The 18,752-nt window shown below is 35.6% G+C and overlaps 1 protein-coding gene across 3 annotated transcripts in view; it reads right to left on the bottom strand.

Annotated features, from left to right (window-relative positions):
* HERC2 (E3 ubiquitin-protein ligase HERC2) overlaps nucleotides 1–18,752 on the bottom strand; it is a 159,788-nt gene that overhangs the window by 125,167 nt on the left and 15,869 nt on the right. For 2 of the 3 annotated variants that reach the window (XM_069831643.1, XM_069831644.1), the window contains exons 7-15: nucleotides 15,805–15,975; nucleotides 15,595–15,712; nucleotides 13,944–14,090; nucleotides 11,205–11,408; nucleotides 10,890–11,119; nucleotides 8,765–8,880; nucleotides 4,877–4,984; nucleotides 4,052–4,261; nucleotides 2,270–2,463 (exon numbers count right to left, since the gene is read on the bottom strand). In XM_069831643.1, coding sequence (XP_069687744.1) covers nucleotides 2,270–2,463; nucleotides 4,052–4,261; nucleotides 4,877–4,984; nucleotides 8,765–8,880; nucleotides 10,890–11,119; nucleotides 11,205–11,408; nucleotides 13,944–14,090; nucleotides 15,595–15,712; nucleotides 15,805–15,975 — 1,498 coding nt within the window. The remainder of the gene's footprint in view (nucleotides 1–2,269; nucleotides 2,464–4,051; nucleotides 4,262–4,876; nucleotides 4,985–8,764; nucleotides 8,881–10,889; nucleotides 11,120–11,204; nucleotides 11,409–13,943; nucleotides 14,091–15,594; nucleotides 15,713–15,804; nucleotides 15,976–18,752) is intronic. The other variant, XM_069831645.1, reaches the window with a different exon arrangement.

Genomic DNA, 18,752 nt, shown 5'->3' with positions numbered 1-18,752 from the left:
AATATACCAGTAAGGCACACAAAAACACACCACATCAAATCCTCAACACACAACTCAATTTCAGAACACACACACTTTTTGACTCCACATAACACTACACAAACACACCTCCACAAGAAACGCAATAGAAGACGCGAAGATCACCCAATTCTGAGGATAGCCCACAGGCTGAAACTAGACAACAAGGTAACTTAGTTCATTAACACGTGAAAGCATATATATTATATTCCGAAATTATATTTTCTTTCGGAGTCATTTTTTTATTTCTTACATTTCTGCACATTTCAATCCAGAAGTCCTGGCACTTTTCCGCAGATAACACATTCCTTCTGATATTGAACTACTTCTTAAGTCTTCACTTACCAGCAAAATTAACTTATACATCCCAAAAACTGAATACACTTTATAACTTAATGTGTAAAATCTACTTATTTCCATATAAGTATATATTCTCAGCAATTGTACAGAAGGACTGCTGCGTAACAGGAACATTTTTATCAATGTGTTGATAATAATGCCAAGGCAAAGTTGTGGTCAGGGAGCGTGAAGTCAAGGGACATTCGAAGAAATATGATGCAGCAGTATGAAAAAATTATACAAACGAAAGAAAAACCTACCAATGGGTAGAAAGATATAAACAACGAAAAAATCATGAATAAACTCAATGTGCTGCTCCTCAGGGTAATTTTCTTAATAGGACAGCTATACATAAATTTAACATTATTTTCTGAAGTACACTGGTACTGTTATCTGCTGTATGATGTGTATGAGTAGCTACCCTATCCCAAAGGTTTTTTTTTTTTTTGAGAAGGGCCTAAAGCTTATTGTGCCGATCTTATTATAGAATAATTGTTGAAGTTCTCAGGACAGCATTCCTGCGAGTATGTGATTCACTGCTTGGTGCTATCTTATCAATTCAACCATAGCATCCATGTCAGACGGAGTCCGCATGAACAGGAATGTCCGTCCATCTCCCTATTGATATTCTGCAGTCTCCTCAGATCGATGACATCTGTTTGCAAATCATGTACTAGTCCTCCTGCATACTATATAGACCTGAATATCTCTTGGATATGGAACAACAAGTTTTGATGGTAAAATCATTGCAATAAGTGAATGTCTCAGGAATCTTCTATGCCACATCAATAAATTTAGGAATGCAGTTATATTGTCAGACTCCAAAGCAGCTACGGTATTCTATCAATCGTCTCTAAACACACACCTTCATCTCAAACAGCAGAAATAACTAAAATGCTCTCTCAATTAATATCACTCAATAAAAGAAATGTATTCCAATGGATACCATCCCATTGTAGAATCCTGGGAAATGAGAATGCAGATGCTTTAGCAAAGAAGGGCAGTACTGCTACTTACAGACCTGTTACTAAATCTACGTATTACTCTGTGAAGAGATTTATTAAATCTACATACTTAGACTTCAACAAACAAAATTTGATAACTCAATCCCAAGGGAAAAAATGGAACTCTCTGCATCAAAATCCACAGTTAATTCCCGACTTACCACGAAAATCGTCTGTAGCTGCATTTAGATTGGCAACAGGCCATGATTGTTTGGCCAAACACGTGCATAGAATTGGAATATATCAGTCCCCTAACTGCCCACTGTGCAACTCAAACCAAGAAATGGATTCGGAACACCTCAAAATCTGTGCTTCAGTGGCTGGTCATGATAATATCTTTAAAAAATATTGGAGTGCAAGAGGTCAAATGACTTCATTGTCAAATGCCTGGCATTAGAAAACAACAACATATAGACCTGAAGATCACAGCATTGTGAATTTAGCGATTCACTATGGTGCCATCTGTCTGAAGGAACTACACAACTCTGGTGGGGTATCAGTCTGCCAGTCTGCTGTGAAAGCTGTGAAAGCCCCTCTGCTACCCTGGCATCTATGCAGCTTCTCCAGACAGATGACATCTGTAGGTAAATCATGGTACCACATCTGCTGAATCTCCTGGTTGACCTGAAACTATTGAAGATGATAGACGAAGTTGAAATTAATGAAGGCGAAATGAATCCGAGGTCCAATGCCGAAAATTACCTAGCAATTCTGCTTCAAGCGGTTGATGAGAAAATCCTCAGAAAGAAACCCAGGAATTGAACCTGAGCCTGCTTGTTTCATGGTCAGACATGCTAACCGTTACTCCACAGGTGGACACACGCTGCGTTACATTCACTTCACTGTGTTCATCATTCTTGAAAACAGAGAAAGACAAAATTTTGTGCAGAACGCAAATTAAAATTTACCTGTGTTGGTCCACACGCAATTCCGATGATAACCTTGCCCTGAAGAGATGTAATAAGAGTAGGCTCTAGGACACTGCTTCCAGTGGTCTCACCAACTTGGGCATAGTCATTCCGTCCCCAACCATATACTTCACCATCCTCAGTCAGTGCAAGCACATGGACAGAGCCTACTGCAAGTGACACCACTCGTTTTCCTGGCAAGTCAAAGAGATATCAGAACTCTTCTGGTAAGAATTGCAATATAAATCTCTTCTTCTAACATTAATTTACAAGTGAACTCGTCAGAACATTCTCTCAAGAATTAAGAAAGAAATTATTATGAAAATCTTTATTTACAAGAGGACTCTGGAGAGAAGAACACTGTCCAAATTTTCATTAACGTCCTCCAATTTCATGTTTTGCTGAAATATGTACCTTTAATGATTAAGGAAACATTTTGTTAAATATAATTTCTTTCTACTTCAATCTCATTCAGTTGAAGTGCCAAATCTATAATGTGTAAGAAATTGGGACATTAACAAAGTATAATATACTATGTACGTTAAGGATGCCCTTTATCACCTACCCTGTTCAACATCTACTTGGAGGATTTAGTGAAGAACTGCTTTCAGAACATGGGAGGAAGAAGAATAAAGAGCATAAGATTTTCTGATGATATGGCGTTGTTAGCAGAAGAGGAGATGATGTTAAGGGATATGCTACTGGAGTTAAATGACAGCTGTGAGCAGTACGGAATGAAAATAATAATGCAAATAAAACGAAGACCATGGTCATAGGAAGAAAAATAAAGAAGATAAACGTGAGAATTCTAAATGAGGCAGTAGAGCAAGTGGACAGCTTAAAATACTTGGGGTGTACTATAAGCAGTAACATGAGCTGCTGCCATAAGTCAAAAGAAGAATAGCAATGGCAAAGGAAGCTTTTAATAGAAAAAGGAGCAACTTCTGTGGACCTCTGGAAAAAGAACTAAGAAAGAGACTAGTGAAGTGCTTCGTATGAAGCAGAAACATGGACATTACGACGACGTGAAGAGAAGCGAACAGAAGCATTTTAAATGTGGATATGGAGAAGAATGGAATGTGTGACGTGGACAGACAAAATACGAAATGAAGCTGTGTTGGAAAGAGTGGGTGAAGAAAGAATAATGCTGAAGAGGAAAAGGAATTGGCTGGGTCACTGGCTGAGATGAAACTGCCTATTGAAAGATACCCTGGAAGGAATGGTGAACGGGAGAAGAATTAGGGGCAGAAGAAGATATCAGATAACAGACAACATTAAGATACATGGATCATATGAGAGACAAACAAGAAGGCAGAAAATAGGAAAGATTGGAGAAAGCTGGGTTTGCAGTGAAAGACCTGTCCTTGGGCAGAACACTATGAATGAATGAATATACTGCATCATCTAACACAACAAATACTCAAGTGGGGCATATAAATTAGTAGAAAACAAAGCATCAAATACTTAAACTAACACACAGTTACAAATAAATTCTCCATTTGTGTTTCTATAAAAGTCAATATATTATAAAAACCTTAATGTACTAAAATAAAATGAAATAGAGTATTAGTTTCACATTTTCTATCAACTTCCAGAAATATCCTAGTAATCCTATGCAAACAGCTGATCTGTATATACCAATACACTTACGACTTGAGAGTCTATCAGTCATAAATTAAACTACTTAGGTTTTAAAAAGATAAAATAGACACAAGCATATCAGTAAGTGCAAACTGAGACTTAAATGTAGCAAATATAAGTTAGAAAGGTGTGATGCAGTACCTTGTAAAGACTCGATAAGTTTTGGAAACCTAACATGTTCTTCAGATGCATGGCCCAGTCTGTGTGTATCACCCTTGCCCCACGAATACACAGATCCAGTCTTTGTAAGGGCTAGACTGAATTGAGCACCACAGTAAACTTTCACCACATCGACGTCCTGCAGCTTGTCGATCAGCTTTGGTGTCTTTGAACCATCACTTCCTCCTCTGCCTGTTGAAAAATAAGCACTACACAGTCAAATTTGAAAATCTGTTGCCGAAGACTATTTACAGGCATAACAAACTTTTATGTAACTATACAATGAGACATTTAAATCTTTTCTATAGACGAAAGTAATGCATATGTCTGGTGGTGTGATGGTGATGGTGATGGTGATGGTGATGGTGGTGCAATCATTATCATAATCATTATATTTTAAGGAATTTTTTAAAAAAGAACCATAGTCCAAAATATGCAAATTTGAGATATTAAGCATATGCTGAGTGTATTGTAGTGGCCATCTACTGAATTAGTTATTAGGGGGGAAAAAAACACCATATGCCTATATTATAGGAGTGGAAATTTTCAGTGGTTTTCATAAAACAACCATAGTCCAAAGACTGTTTTTGTGAAAACAGTCACTGCCCAGCCAGGATGATGGTAGCATTTACAAATATCCCATTCATACCATCTTGAAACATTTTTCTAAACAAAATATCACTATAAAATCCTTAAATATTCAGCTCCATCTCCACAAGAACTCTCTAAAAAATTCCACGATTTTCACTTTCAGATCACTTGTGCGCTAGTTTCTCCAAAGGCTGATTGATTGACTGTATTACTCACCTAATTTTCCATAATCTCCATCTCCCCAAGAAAAGACCAAGCCTGCATCTGTTACAACCAGCGTCTGAGCATCACCACTGCCACAAGCTACATCTACCACTCTATGACCTATAATTATAAACAAACAGAAAAACTTTTATACAGTACAAGTACAATTTGCAATTTAAAAAAATGTCCTTTTCTATACTTATCTATTCTATACTAATAATAAATCTGTAGCCAAAATTTTTCTGGTAATTTTCGATTTTCCAAAAATAATTGGTGCTAACATGTATAATTAACCATCCTGAAACCGAAAATCGCTTTTTTGAAATTTTTGTTTGTATGTCTGTCTGTCTGGATGTTTGTTATCTTTTCACGCGATAATGGCTGAACTGATTTATATGAAAATTGGAATATAAATTAAGTTTGTTGTAACTTAGATTTTAGGCTATATGGCATTCAAAATACTTTATTTAAAAGGGGGGGTTATAAGGGGGCCTGAATTAAATAAATCGAAATATCTCGCTTATTATTGATTTTCGTGAAAAATATTACATAACAAAAGTTTCTTTAAAAATAAATTCCGATAAGTTTTATTCTGTACAAAATTTTGATAGGACTGATATTTAATGAGATAAATGAGTTTTAAAATTACAATAACACCACCATCTAAGGCGCTGTACTGAAATAAAAACAAAAGACTTCGTCTATAAGGGGCCTTGGACAACAACAATCGAAAGCTATTAAACATAGCCTAAGAGAATGTTTCTGTTTTTGTATGAAGTAATATCGAAAGCTAATTAATTGTTTAATTATTATTTCACCATTGGAAAGTGTAGTTTCTCTAGATGGACATAATTCTACAATGTTATTACAGTAACTTCTGAAACATATAGCAAGTAATATAAAGTATACACATTAAAACTAAATGATATGTCAATCTTCATTAAACTATAGTTGCATGTAATAACAATTTTATTAAGAAACATGTTAAAGGAATTGTCATTGTACCAAATGATTGCTCTCTGGACCAAAATGACCGCATTTTAATTATTTAAATACAATTTAAATTAAGTAACATATTAAACGACTTATCCTTCTATCAAACATGAATGTTCCCTGGATCAAACGTCCTATTTTAATTATGTAATTACTTTATATTTATTTCTAACAGGTGCAGCAGAGCGCACGGGTACAGCTAGTTACAAATATTTATTTTGCACCTAATGTTCTGTTGTTGACAACAGCAAATGAGATGTGAGAAATTTTTGCAATAAGAATACGTAATATTTCGAACAGTAAAGAAAGAAAGGAATAATTATGAAATTATTCCAGAAATCCCACGTAAATCTGCAGTAGCAAAATTCAGACTGCTTACAGAACACGATTATTTGGCCAAACACTTGAATAAAATAGGAATTTACACAAATCCAAATTGCCCTCTATGCAACAAAGAAGAAGAAATGACTGAAGATCATCTCATAACCTGTGAAGTTCTACCTGATGGATCCACCACAGAGAAATATTGGAGAGCAAGAACGCTAATGGCTTCGTTGCCAAAGCCCGGCATTAGATAAGAACAACAACATACCATAATTATGAACCTTCTGTATGGCAGTTTTTATATTTCAATATTTTCTACAATCCAGTATAGTAATTTTTCTTTTAAAATAATTAAGAAAAACAAGAACAGTATAAATTTTTTTTAAAAGTTGTAATCCTCTAGGCCTATAATACAAATTAAATTATAGTAGCATACAAAATACTAATATTATAAATGTATTTTTAATTTTTATTTTATTTACTGTATTTCTTTATTTTTTCTTATAGTGGCACTCATTTATTGCAACATCAGTTCTTTAGTCCCTTCAATGATGCTATAACCAAGTTTAACTGTGTATGAATGGCTATTGTAGCCTGAATTTGCACAAAATTAACGACATGTACTTAAACTACACAATGGATGTCAAATGTCTTACTTTTTGGGATTCTAAAGAATGCCCTAGTGTGCAATTAGGTCAGCGAATGTTTACCTTCTTATTTGGTTGCATAGTAAAAGATTGCATTTACATATAAGTGATCGAGGAAGAAAATGATGATGGCATCAAGTAAACAGGGGAGAACTGAAGGACAGCATACAGGAGCTGAGAACAGCAAAAAGAGTTCAGTGAATTCAGCTGGAAAAACAAATATGAGTCAGCAATTACAAAAGGAATCGAGAGATGAAAAAGAAACTAACATAAGAAGTCAAGATTCTGCAAGAACTGGAAGGGATGAAGTAACATTAGCGACACCGAATAGAGGTACGTCAGTGGGAAGAAGTAAGGGACAGAAAAGTTATAACTTAAAAGGTTGGTGCATGAGTGACAAAACTTAGGAAAGTAATAAAGTGAAAATAGAATGTATGAGTGACAAAACATAGGAAAGTGATAAAGTGAAAATAGTATGCATGAGTGACAAAACATAGGAAAGTGATACAGTGAAAATAGTATGCATCAGTGACAAAACTTAGGAAAGTAATAAAGTGAAAATGGTATGCATGAGTGACAAAACTTAGGAAAGTAATAAAGTGACAATAGTATGCATGAGTGACAAAACATAGGAAAGTGATAAAGTGAAAATAGTATGCATGAGTGACAAAATTTAGGAAAGTGATAAAGTGAAAATAGTATGCAAGAGTGACAAAACTTAGGAAAGTGATAAAGTGAAAATAGTATGCATGAGTGACAAAACTTAGGAAAGTAATAAAGTGAAAATAGTATGCATGAGTGACAAAATTTAGAAAAGTGATAAAGTGAAAATAGTATGCATGAGTGACAAAATTTAGGAAAGTGATAAAGTGAAAATAGTATGCATGAGTGACAAAATTTAGGAAAGTGATAAAGTGAAAATAGTATGCATGAGGGACAAAATTTAGGAAAGTGATGAAGTGAAAATAGTATGCATGAGTGACAAAATTTAGGAAAGTGATAAAGTGAAAATAGTATGCATGAGTGACAAAATTTAGGAAAGTGATAAAGTGAAAATAGTATGCATGAGTGACAAAATTTAGGAAAGGGATAAAGTGAAAATAGTATGCATGAGTGACAAAATTTAGGAAAGTGATAAAGTGAAAATGGTGATGGTGACAGAAAAGACAGTAAAGCAAGGGAATAATAGTGAAAAAGGATAAGATACAAGCAGTAACCAGAGAGTGATAATAAGTAGTGATACAAATATAATAAAGAAAGTTGGAATGGAAATGTAATGAGAGTGTAGAAACTACTTCGTCTGAAAATATACAGATTAGATTAGTGCGAATAAGTGGTCAGTGAACGTTAGTGATTCAAGTAAATAAATACGATGACAACTATGGATGAGTTCAACTTAAAGTAAACAATGTTGGGAACAATTAATAAGGAATTGAGAGAAGTGATAGGAAAGTGATCAGGGTCATTTATATGTAATAGCCGGATGTTTAAAAAAGCATACACAGAGTATGTATCCAAGGAAGTGATGGCACGGTATGCAGAAATGTGAAGGGCCATTACAACCGATATAAGCTGGTGGAATAAATATCATATCATATGCATTTAGGTATGTTTATCTAGTAATAGTTCACTAAAATAATCTATACATGGTTACCTCATTCGTAATATGATAAAAGAAATGTAATACACATTGTCTAATGAAAACGAAGGTGTCATTTCGTGACATTCATTTTTTTTTTTTACAAAATGTTTCTGCATACTTATACATATGCAAAACTATTATCATCTATTAATATATGAAACCTATATTTATATTTCTGTAATGCCTGTGATGTTTGAAAATGAAGTGAAACTCAAATTTACATTAAACTCTAGTGTACCTTCGGGTGAAATAGGGTTCCCCATGCTGGATATACAATAATAAATGTACACTAACCTTTCAATCCTGCCACTAATGTTGGTATATTATGATCTTCGCTGCTTCCATGTCCAAGTCTTCCATAATTTCCTCTGCCCCACGTGTACAGATCTCCAGAAGATGAAATTGCAGCACTAGAAGAAAAGAAGGAAAATATTTGAGGTACTTCATTATGTTCCATGCCAGTTGTGGGAAAGGGATAAAAAATTGTTTGATGATCACAAATGTGCATGCTATCAATACTCTTCCAGCACTTTCTACACACGTGAAAAAATTTTTTAACCAAACTTTGTTTACAAATAACACCATTAAAGAATAAGTCTGTGCCACAGATGAGGTTCTCTAAGCCATGGTAGGAAGAGAAGTTTACTTACCAAGGGGCTTAATTATATATAAGACAATAAAATTAAAATATATGTACAATTTTTTATGGAAAGCCATGCGTTGCAAGTATAGTGTGTCCCAAAAATCTCTATACATTGGGAATGTCAGTTCAAAACAGAAATGTCACTTAATGTGCTCAATGTGTCCACCCAGCTCCCCAGATCACAAATGCCTTGATTTTAATCTCTGGGATCACTTTAAGTTGCAAGACTATCAGCAGAAAATCAGTGACTTGAATCACCTGCATGTCTGTATCATCGATGACTGCTATCATGTGTTGCAGGATATTTGCAGTGTGTGCGTTACAACTATAGTCCATCGCTTTTATTTCTAGCAGCCAATCACGTTGCAGGTCGGCTACATTTAAACGTGTGTGTCATGTGATTCGCTCCTGATGACGTTATGCATTTTCTAAGACTTGATAAATACTTTTTGGCTCTTTCATTGGCGTTCACAGAAAGCACACGAGGACGTTATTTGCAGCTCAATTAATTGCTCAATTACAGCCGTTTGATTTATTATCATAGAAGCTACAACATGATAATGTTTAACAGTGCGGCAAATAGATTCCTCATCTGGTAGCTCGGCAACGAAAGAACAAAAACGGCGAACGATACTACGTACCTAGACTTTATAGAGCCTTCACTTTCTAAAGTGTAAGCAAAGAGAAGTCACGCCGGGAATAACAGCATCGCAACTTTAGTTGGATCACTTTTACCTTTGTCTGACTCTGGAAGGCACATTCAGCAGCACATTATATCACATAATATTTTCAACTAACATTCCCTATGTATGGGAATTTTTGGGACACCCTGTATATTGCAACTCAACAGCAATGAAATGAAAACTGTTGGGCAAGCAAAAACAAAAGAAAACTTTTAAATTATTTTCACAAAGAGGATGGCACCCAAGAGCCATCCTCTAACAGTAGTCTGGTCTAAATCTAAAAACTGATGGACAGGAGGAATTCCTGGTTAAATATGAGAAAAAATATAAATAATTACTTCTTCTAATAATAACTGAAATTTTGTATGAATGTTAGTAAGGAAAAGAATAAAATGTAATAAAACAGACACAGAGGCAAGGTAGGCCACCTTGAGTACTTGTGTTTACATCTTTTACACCAAAAGGGTAGAGTTAATTGAATAACCTTGATATCTCAGTTTCTAAAATTGACTCACGATGCTTTTTGATATTTTTTGTCCTGAGATTTTGATATCAAACAATATGTATATTTCATCACCAACATGCTCCTCCTTCTATATCATATACGAGGGTCGTCCAGAAAGTAGTACCCATTTGTGCATCACACTCATGCAGGTGATTGGACTCATCCAATTCAGGCCAGCTGCCCACTCACAGTTATATGTTGGCCATACACTGATGGCCGAGTGCACATTCTTGATCAAAATTTCACTGCGGTAAAGTTCATATTTCACAGTGTTCAACCTCAGTATCTGGTGCATCAATCATGACCAGAGTTAAAAGTGTAGTTTACCGAGGTAAAACTTAATAGTTTGTTACAGAGTGATTATGTGAAATATTTAAAATATGTTCAATAATTTTGCATACATTTTTTTATTTGTTCAACATTCAGCTTATCTAAAATAATCGCATTTCTTATGTGGGCTGACTGTTTAAAACTAGGGAGTCTTCATCATGAGTTTAAGTCCTTTTCATCTACTCACTGACTACCAAACGATTGATAAGACACTAAATGCTTTAGTTTTACTAAATAACACCACTGTTTTAGTCATACCTGTAAGTACTACCACAAGCAATGTGAACCATGTGCTTCCCTACAAGTGCCTGAATTAAGGTAGGTTCGTCTCTGGAATTGTTGTCTCCGTGACCCAATCTTCCACCATCCCCACTGCCCCAGGAATAGACATCGCCATCAGTTGTCAATGCCAGGAAGTGTTTGCCATCAGGATGTGCAGCCAGCTTCAATACTTCTTTGTCACCAAAACCTTCTACTTGTTGGGGGCACTGGAACAATGATTGTAGAATATAAAACTTCTTTAATTTAATCAAGAGAGACGCAACATACAGAGGAAAAGAAATTTCACCATACCTGTGTTTCGGAACTGTAATACACAATGAACACTTTCCCAACATTGGTGAGGATGAGCAAACACCGCTCTGCACAAACGATCTGGACCACACCCAGTTCTCCAATTGCTTCACAGCATTGGGGAGTCATTCCTGAATCTGTACAACTACTCCACGCCAGCCAACCCCACGCCAAGACTTCCTGGTACTGTCCCATATTCTGTACCTCCAACAGAAATACAGACTTTAGTAATATATATATATACGAGGGGGATCCAGGAAATAACGACCGTTCGCGCATACCCGCCGCGCAGCTGACTCCCCTTCCTTGTTTGAAGGTCAACTGGCTTCCTTAACATGTGTTCTCATAATGTTGTGAGTACTGGTTGCAACAAGTCGCCATTGTGCATTTTGTGTTACTTCAAAATGAACGACATGATTGATAATCCCGCCGACTGTGACGTGAGGAGTGTGATTCGATTTTTGAATGCCCGACATTTGAAACCTGCAGACATTTACCGGCAAATGAAAGAAGTGTATGGTGATACTGTAATGAATGAAAGAAATGTGAGAAAATGGTGCGAAATGTTCAACAATGGGCGAACAAATGTCCACGATGAAACTCGACCCGGACGCCCATCACTCATCACAGAAGACCTGAAGACTAAAGTGAACGACAGAATCTTGCAAGACAGGCGCACATCACTCAACGAATTGCATATTGCCTTTCCTGACATTTCTCGTTCTTTGCTTGGTGAAACTGTGTTGCAACATCTTGGCTACCACAAAATCTGTGCATGATGGGTTCCATGGCAACTGAGTGACCAACACAAAACTCAGAGAATGGCCTCAACATTGACATTCTTGATGCGATATCACATAGATGGAGACGCCTTTCTTGATCAAATTGTGACTGGTGATGAGACCTGGGTGTCTCACAACACCCCAGAGACCAAGCGCCAATCACGTCAGTGGCATCATCCCTCATCACCCAAGAAACCGAGAAAATTCAAACAGACTCAACACAAAAAGTCATGGCTACTGTCTTTTGGGATCGCAAAGGTGTTCTTTTGCTGGATTTCATGCCAAAAGGCACTACGATCAATGCAAATCGTTATTGTGAGACTTTACGAAAACTATGGCGAGCCATCCAAAACAAGAGGCGAGGAATGCTTTCGAGAGGAGTTGTGCTTCTTCACGACAACGCCCGCCCGCCCGCACACTGCTGCTTCAACTCGAGAATTGCTGGATCAATTCGATTGGGAAATCTTTGATCATCCGCCCTATAGTCCAGACCTTGCTCCTAGCGATTTTCACCTTTTCACTAAGCTGAAAGACTTTCTGGGTGGTACGCGTTTTGGAAGTGATGAAGAGTTGAAGAAGACAGTGAACACCTGGCTTAATGAACTGGTGGCAGAGGAGTATAACACGGGAATTCTAAAGCTAGTGAACAGATACGACAAATGTTTAAATGTAGGTGGTGATTATATAGAGAAGTGAAGGAAGCTTCAGTTATGTAAAAGACTTTGTTTTTTCAAATAAATATATATTTTTTTAATTATTACAACAAAACCGTCGTTATTTCCTGGATGCCCCTCGTATGTATGTATATATATATATATATATACACACACAAACATACATACTTATGATTAAAATACAAAGATTAAAAAATTTAACTCTAAATTTCAATTTATTTTAAGCAATTAAAGCTTCTCGAAGTATGCATTTGTGGAAAAGTGAAGCAAATGCCAAGAGCAATAAAATGAAACAATAGCTATATTCTGTTTATAAGTACAGAATAACTTTGCATAGTTTTATAGGCTACCATAAACAGAAAATAACATTAAATTAATATACTATTGCACGTTAAGGTACGGTCACACGCTGCTACTAGAACCTTGTTCATATGTGGCTACTTTTAAACTGTGCGCAGATTCGGCAGCCGCTACTTTCCAGAGTGCACCATTGTTCAAGCGTCGCAGTATGAGAGTTGCGCAGTTTTTTGTACTGCAGCGCTACAAAAGTAGCGATGTGTGACCGTACCTTTAGAATAAACAGTGCTGTATATCCATTAAAATGAAGAATGCTGTATATCATTATTTTTAATGTTAATGATTTTCTTCGGTACAATATTTATAAAGAAAAACTAACCAGATTTTTGCTTTTCATATTAGTATATTGTTATTCTCTTAGTGCTAACACACTTAAAGTACCTAATCTGAAGATAAGGGTTGAGCAGACTAATAAATACTGAACTGTACAGGTAATTAGACATTGGACGGCATTTCTTGAATTAAAAGAAAATAAAGTAAGAACATAACTTTCGTTTATAGCAAATACAATGATTTGAATCAGAACAGAATTGTAAACGACTTTGATGTCATTAGAAATAATACAAATATACTGTTTCTTTTTTATGTTCACACATACCTGCAACACAGTAAGCTCTAGAAAGTGCCACTTCCTAAACCTCTCCCAAAATACTATGGTAACTCAGTACAACTCTACATAATTTCTACGTGCTTATTAATCATATGTCTTTTAATTAATTATTATCATTTCTGGAGGGGGGGGGGTTAACCACTATTACTCTTAAAATACCTTCAATAAAAATTTCAGATTACGTTTCGAAGTGGTTTACATACTATTTACAGTACATATGAGTTCTGGTGTCTTATTAGAACAGTTCACGACACATGTTAATGACTCAGCTTAGACTGTAAATCATCTTACACATTCAAGGAGGCTATCAACTCACCTTTGTGAATGTGGCTGGAGGAGCGTGAGGTGCTGCTAATCTATCCAAGTGTGACATGATAACTACTGCAGCTTGCTTCAGGTCAACAGCTACACTGTCATTATCTGGTAACTGCAGATACCGCAAGAAACACTCTGTTGGACTCACCTAAAATAAAGATATAAATACAATATAGTGCGAATAACGAAATCTCAGCTATAGTCCTTAGAAATTAGTGGACATGAACATTTTTAGAACTTTCAAATTGGTGAGAAGACAGGAATTTCCAGAAAGTTAGAAGTATATCTTGAATACTTTGTTGAGGTTTCCTGCACACGACAGTAGTGGCATGATCACCTCTATGATGTTTTTGTGAAATAATAATAGAAGGCAGATGATCTTTTTTTCTAAGTTGATAAGATGAAACGAGTATGGAGAACATGTGGAATGATGAAAGATATAGTCGGAATATTGCTACTGTCAACCACAGTATAGCCCAACTTCAAGTAAAAATCTCTCCCCCCCCCCCCATCCCTGATTTTGTCCACCAGAAGTGTTATTATGGATTCAGGCCTGACCGGGACTGGAACCCAGAATGCCTGTGTGACAGGCAGAGGGTCTAGCTTGGACGGATCACAATATTTTTGTTCCTGCACAAATATTGACAACTGAAATGTGACGAGCAAAATATAAGGTTTACCAATATTAACTCATCAGACACACTTTCCATAGCACACATAATCATTCTACATAAAAAAATTACTTTTACAAAAAATGTATGTTACAACTTTTTTCTCGCAGAATGAAAACAAAGAAATACATTTTCCGTTATTGCTGCTATATAGTAATATTATAATTTAGACTGGCAATAGCATATGTGCCACTGAAGACAGACAATTTCAACGCTTACTATGAAATGTTTTTTGTGGATATGACTTCATATTAAGAAGGAACTAGCATCCTAGAATCAGGTTACAGAGAATGTATTAATTTCTTTCTCTGAAGTTTTGTTATTTAGTTCCTGTAACAATTAGAAGATTACAGTGCTAACAACAGAAAATCGAAAGAATTTAGGATCCAAATTTAAATGATTTTCTTTTTTTTTTCTTCCACTTGTTCATGGAATATACAGAGTGGATGGTAACTTCTGCACCAAAATGGAACTGGTAATAGATCATAAGGAGAGATTTGAAAAATCGAAATAAGTTTTTTCTCCAACATTCACTGTTTTAGAGGAAATCGTTATGTTTTATGAAGCATTTGGCAACATCACGACTGCTGCAATAACTCTAAACAAGTGCGGCCCCTTCCCCTCTGCTGTACTCAGTCGGTAATATGCGACAGTGTGTTGCATTGCAAGATTTATTTCAATGATTTTTCGCTATTATTCAGTTTAAATTCAAGGCTACACGGTTTAATTTGCAAAAAAAAATAAAATAAAATAAAGACATTAACTGTTCAGATTAATTTTACCTATCTTCTTGTACAGCAATCAGCCATTTCTCTTGGGCCATTACCGCAATAGAGCGCTGCAAACATTGGGCAAAGATTATTTTTTTCCTGCTTAAATTAAATTTTGGTGCAGAGGTTACCATCCACTCTGTGTACCTAAGCTATTATCGCCTATTTCAAATTCACCCCACAGATTATGTATTACAAAATTGCAGCTTACCACAATGTGAGCATTTTCATCCCAAGGTGCATTTAGAGGCCCGACTTTTGAACAGGATATTTGTTCGAACCTCCTCAAGAGTGGAATCAATGGTGCGCTGGTACCAGATGACACGACCCTGGCAATAAACAGAAATACATGTATACAAAACCTATGATTAATTTCATTACTTCCAAACAGTAACAGCAAATATTCATGGCAGGTACCAACCTATTATCCACCTGGTATTTTCCTCTATCCCATAAATTAAGAAGTAAAAGAACAGCGTCCAGTATATTGTTTAGGGCACCTCTTTGAACTGCAAGCTCAAGCAGTAAACAGAGTGCTGTGTGCTGATCACCAACAGGAACTTCACACCAACTCCGTCCACTGTTCATATCCCTGGGGAACAGAATGGCAGAATGAAAACATGACAAATTTTAGATATCAACAAACATGGAATACAAAATTCGGTCTAAGAAATAGCAGCAAGGAGTAATGGACATTACGCGAGATTAGTCAAAGACAAATTGAAAATCAATGGTGAGATATTTGATGTAGAATTTTGTCTGAAAAGTATGAATAAGTCGGAAATAGGTGAGAATATAAACGAAAGAAAAAGAACAGATGAAGGAGAAAGTAAGGGGTATAGAGAATAAAAATTCATTGAAAGGTAATGGTGAAGTTGTGGAAAAGTCAAGAATACAAGAGAATGTGGAGGAAGGATTTCTGCTGAAAGCAACAAATTCCATTAAGGCGTCATATGAGAGAGCAGCGATCCCACATGTGTCGTCGACAGCAGGAAGAAGGAGAGGGAGTGACGTCAAGATCAGATTAGGGTACCAGGATAGTGGAGGAGATAGTAGAGACTTCCGTGATGTCAGCAGATGATATCATGAAGCTGTAGATCAGCTGATGAAGAAATATGAGTCCAGGGAAGAAGATAGTGGGGAAAAAGGAGGGGTGGTGAAAAGAAGGGGAAGTTTAGAGAATGTGAATCGAGAAAGTAGTGAGAAAAGAGTGTGTATTAGTAAAGAAAAGTCAGTATATAATCTAAGAAAATGGTGTGTTAGTGGGAGAAAAAAATAGCAGAGGAATCTATATAGTCAAAATATGGAGATGAATGAGTGAATAATAATATAATAGATTATCGTGATTCCAGTGAGGGGAAAAACCAGAGGCAGTATGCTACTCCAAGATTTTCCCCTGGCATACCTCGATATAAAAAAGTCATATCCCCTCCCTTACAACATACATATATATGATGTATACAATAAATTGTTTCGTGCTATCAGTAACGCGAATCTTTGAAGCTTACGCAACACATTGAATTTCTTAATAAAATAATTTCAAGTTACTTTAGTTATTTGCTAGGTTATTTTGCAATGTCCATCGAGACATCATTTAAAATAATATTAAAGCTTCAAAGTGCCTTACTTAATTATAAATAAAAAGTTCAACAACAACAAAAATGACACAGTCACTAAATTGGCAACAATGGCCACCACAAACTACAGAGCACAGCCTTCTATACTTGAAATACTACCATTGTAAGCATTCCAGGGGTTGACTTATCAAAATAAACGTGTCTAAATATATGTTGAATACAGTTCCTGAAGGCTGTGGTTTAGTAGCTTACTCTTTGTTGTGAAAAAAATGTATATAAACAAATTTTTACTGATTACATTTTTTCAGGACGGTATGTCATTTTTCACTAACGGTATGTCTTCTGGCAGTATTCCATACCATCGCATACCGTCTCACTTCCCTCACTGAGTGTATCGTATATTATAATAATAAGGTAAGAATACGTAAGATAAGGAATTAAAGATTATGTTAGTAGGGATTAGGAAGTAATAAATTAGGACGGAAAGAAAATATGGGATAGAGAACGTGAAATTTATAACCAAATTAATTAATTTTTTTCAATGAGTAATGCAAGAAAGAACTTGAAGTTAAATGAAAAGGAGTGGTGGAGTGAAGTAGGGATTGAATAAAATAGTAATGGTGTTTGTTAGGAGTAGGTGAAAATTAGAATAAGGTAGGAGAAGTATGATAGTGAGTGGTATAAAGTTTAGGGAGTAATAAGTGAAATGAATGGACATGTAAAGACCTAATCAAGAGCATGCGTTGGTCACTAACGTCTTAATGTATAATGTTGTAAATAGTGTAAGATCGGGACTGCTGGCCAGAATACAGGAATGTGAAGGGTCAGCAGGACCGAATATGTTGGGTAATAATAAATCATATTCATATTCATAAGAAATAAGGTTGTGACTGACAATGCGTGGGCGAACTTGCATGTGTGGAGGCTCACCATTACCTTGCCCAATCACAATCCATGACCAAGTATGGCGCAAGGAAAGGATCAAGCACTCAGCGTTGTTACAGTTCTTATTGGATGTATGCCTGCATTCCACATCCAGTTCCAAATGCAGTGCACTGTGCTCTGTTTTGTTCAGAGTTCAGCAAAGTAAATACATTAATTTTTATTTATTTTATTGGGTTATTTTACGACACTGTATCAACATCTAGATTATTTAGCATCTGAATGAATACATTAAATGACGAAGTTTTATAATATATATTCATATCATACAATTATCTCAGCAGCTATCCAAAGGCAGTGAAAATAATGATAGTGAGAAATCTAGTTTTCACAAACCACGGATTCGCGAAATATGGTTTTTTCAGCAGATAAAAGAACAAAATTTATGTTTCAAGCCCTTTAAAATCAAAATATCGTAAATTTAAACTCGCGAAATAACGCGTAATTTTGTGTTACACAAAATTTTTATTATTATTATTATTATTATTATTATTATTATTATTATTAACATGAATTTAATCAAAATCAGTGTTTTTAAAAACGAATTTTTTTATGAAATTTTAGTTTGAAGTGCCCAAAAGATATATTTATTGGAAGTCACATAAATATATACATAAATGAATACAATGAGCAATGGTAAAGCTAAGACAATCAAAAAATTATATTTTTTAAATGCGAAATAACACCAAACTTATGTTTTCTATGCGAAACAACTCCGAAATCAACCAAAGTTTTATACCGAAAATTTAAGATTTTTATTTATCGTAAAATAAGATCCCTCGTGACAGTGATAAGATGATAGTTTAGTTGTTGTATAATTGGAGACTGATGTGGAGTAAGAGGAGGTGTG

The sequence above is a fragment of the Periplaneta americana genome, chromosome 7 (genome assembly GCF_040183065.1).
Source record: "Periplaneta americana isolate PAMFEO1 chromosome 7, P.americana_PAMFEO1_priV1, whole genome shotgun sequence".
Taxonomy (NCBI): Eukaryota; Metazoa; Arthropoda; class Insecta; order Blattodea; family Blattidae; genus Periplaneta; species Periplaneta americana.
This window is presented reverse-complemented; position numbering and strand designations above follow the sequence as displayed.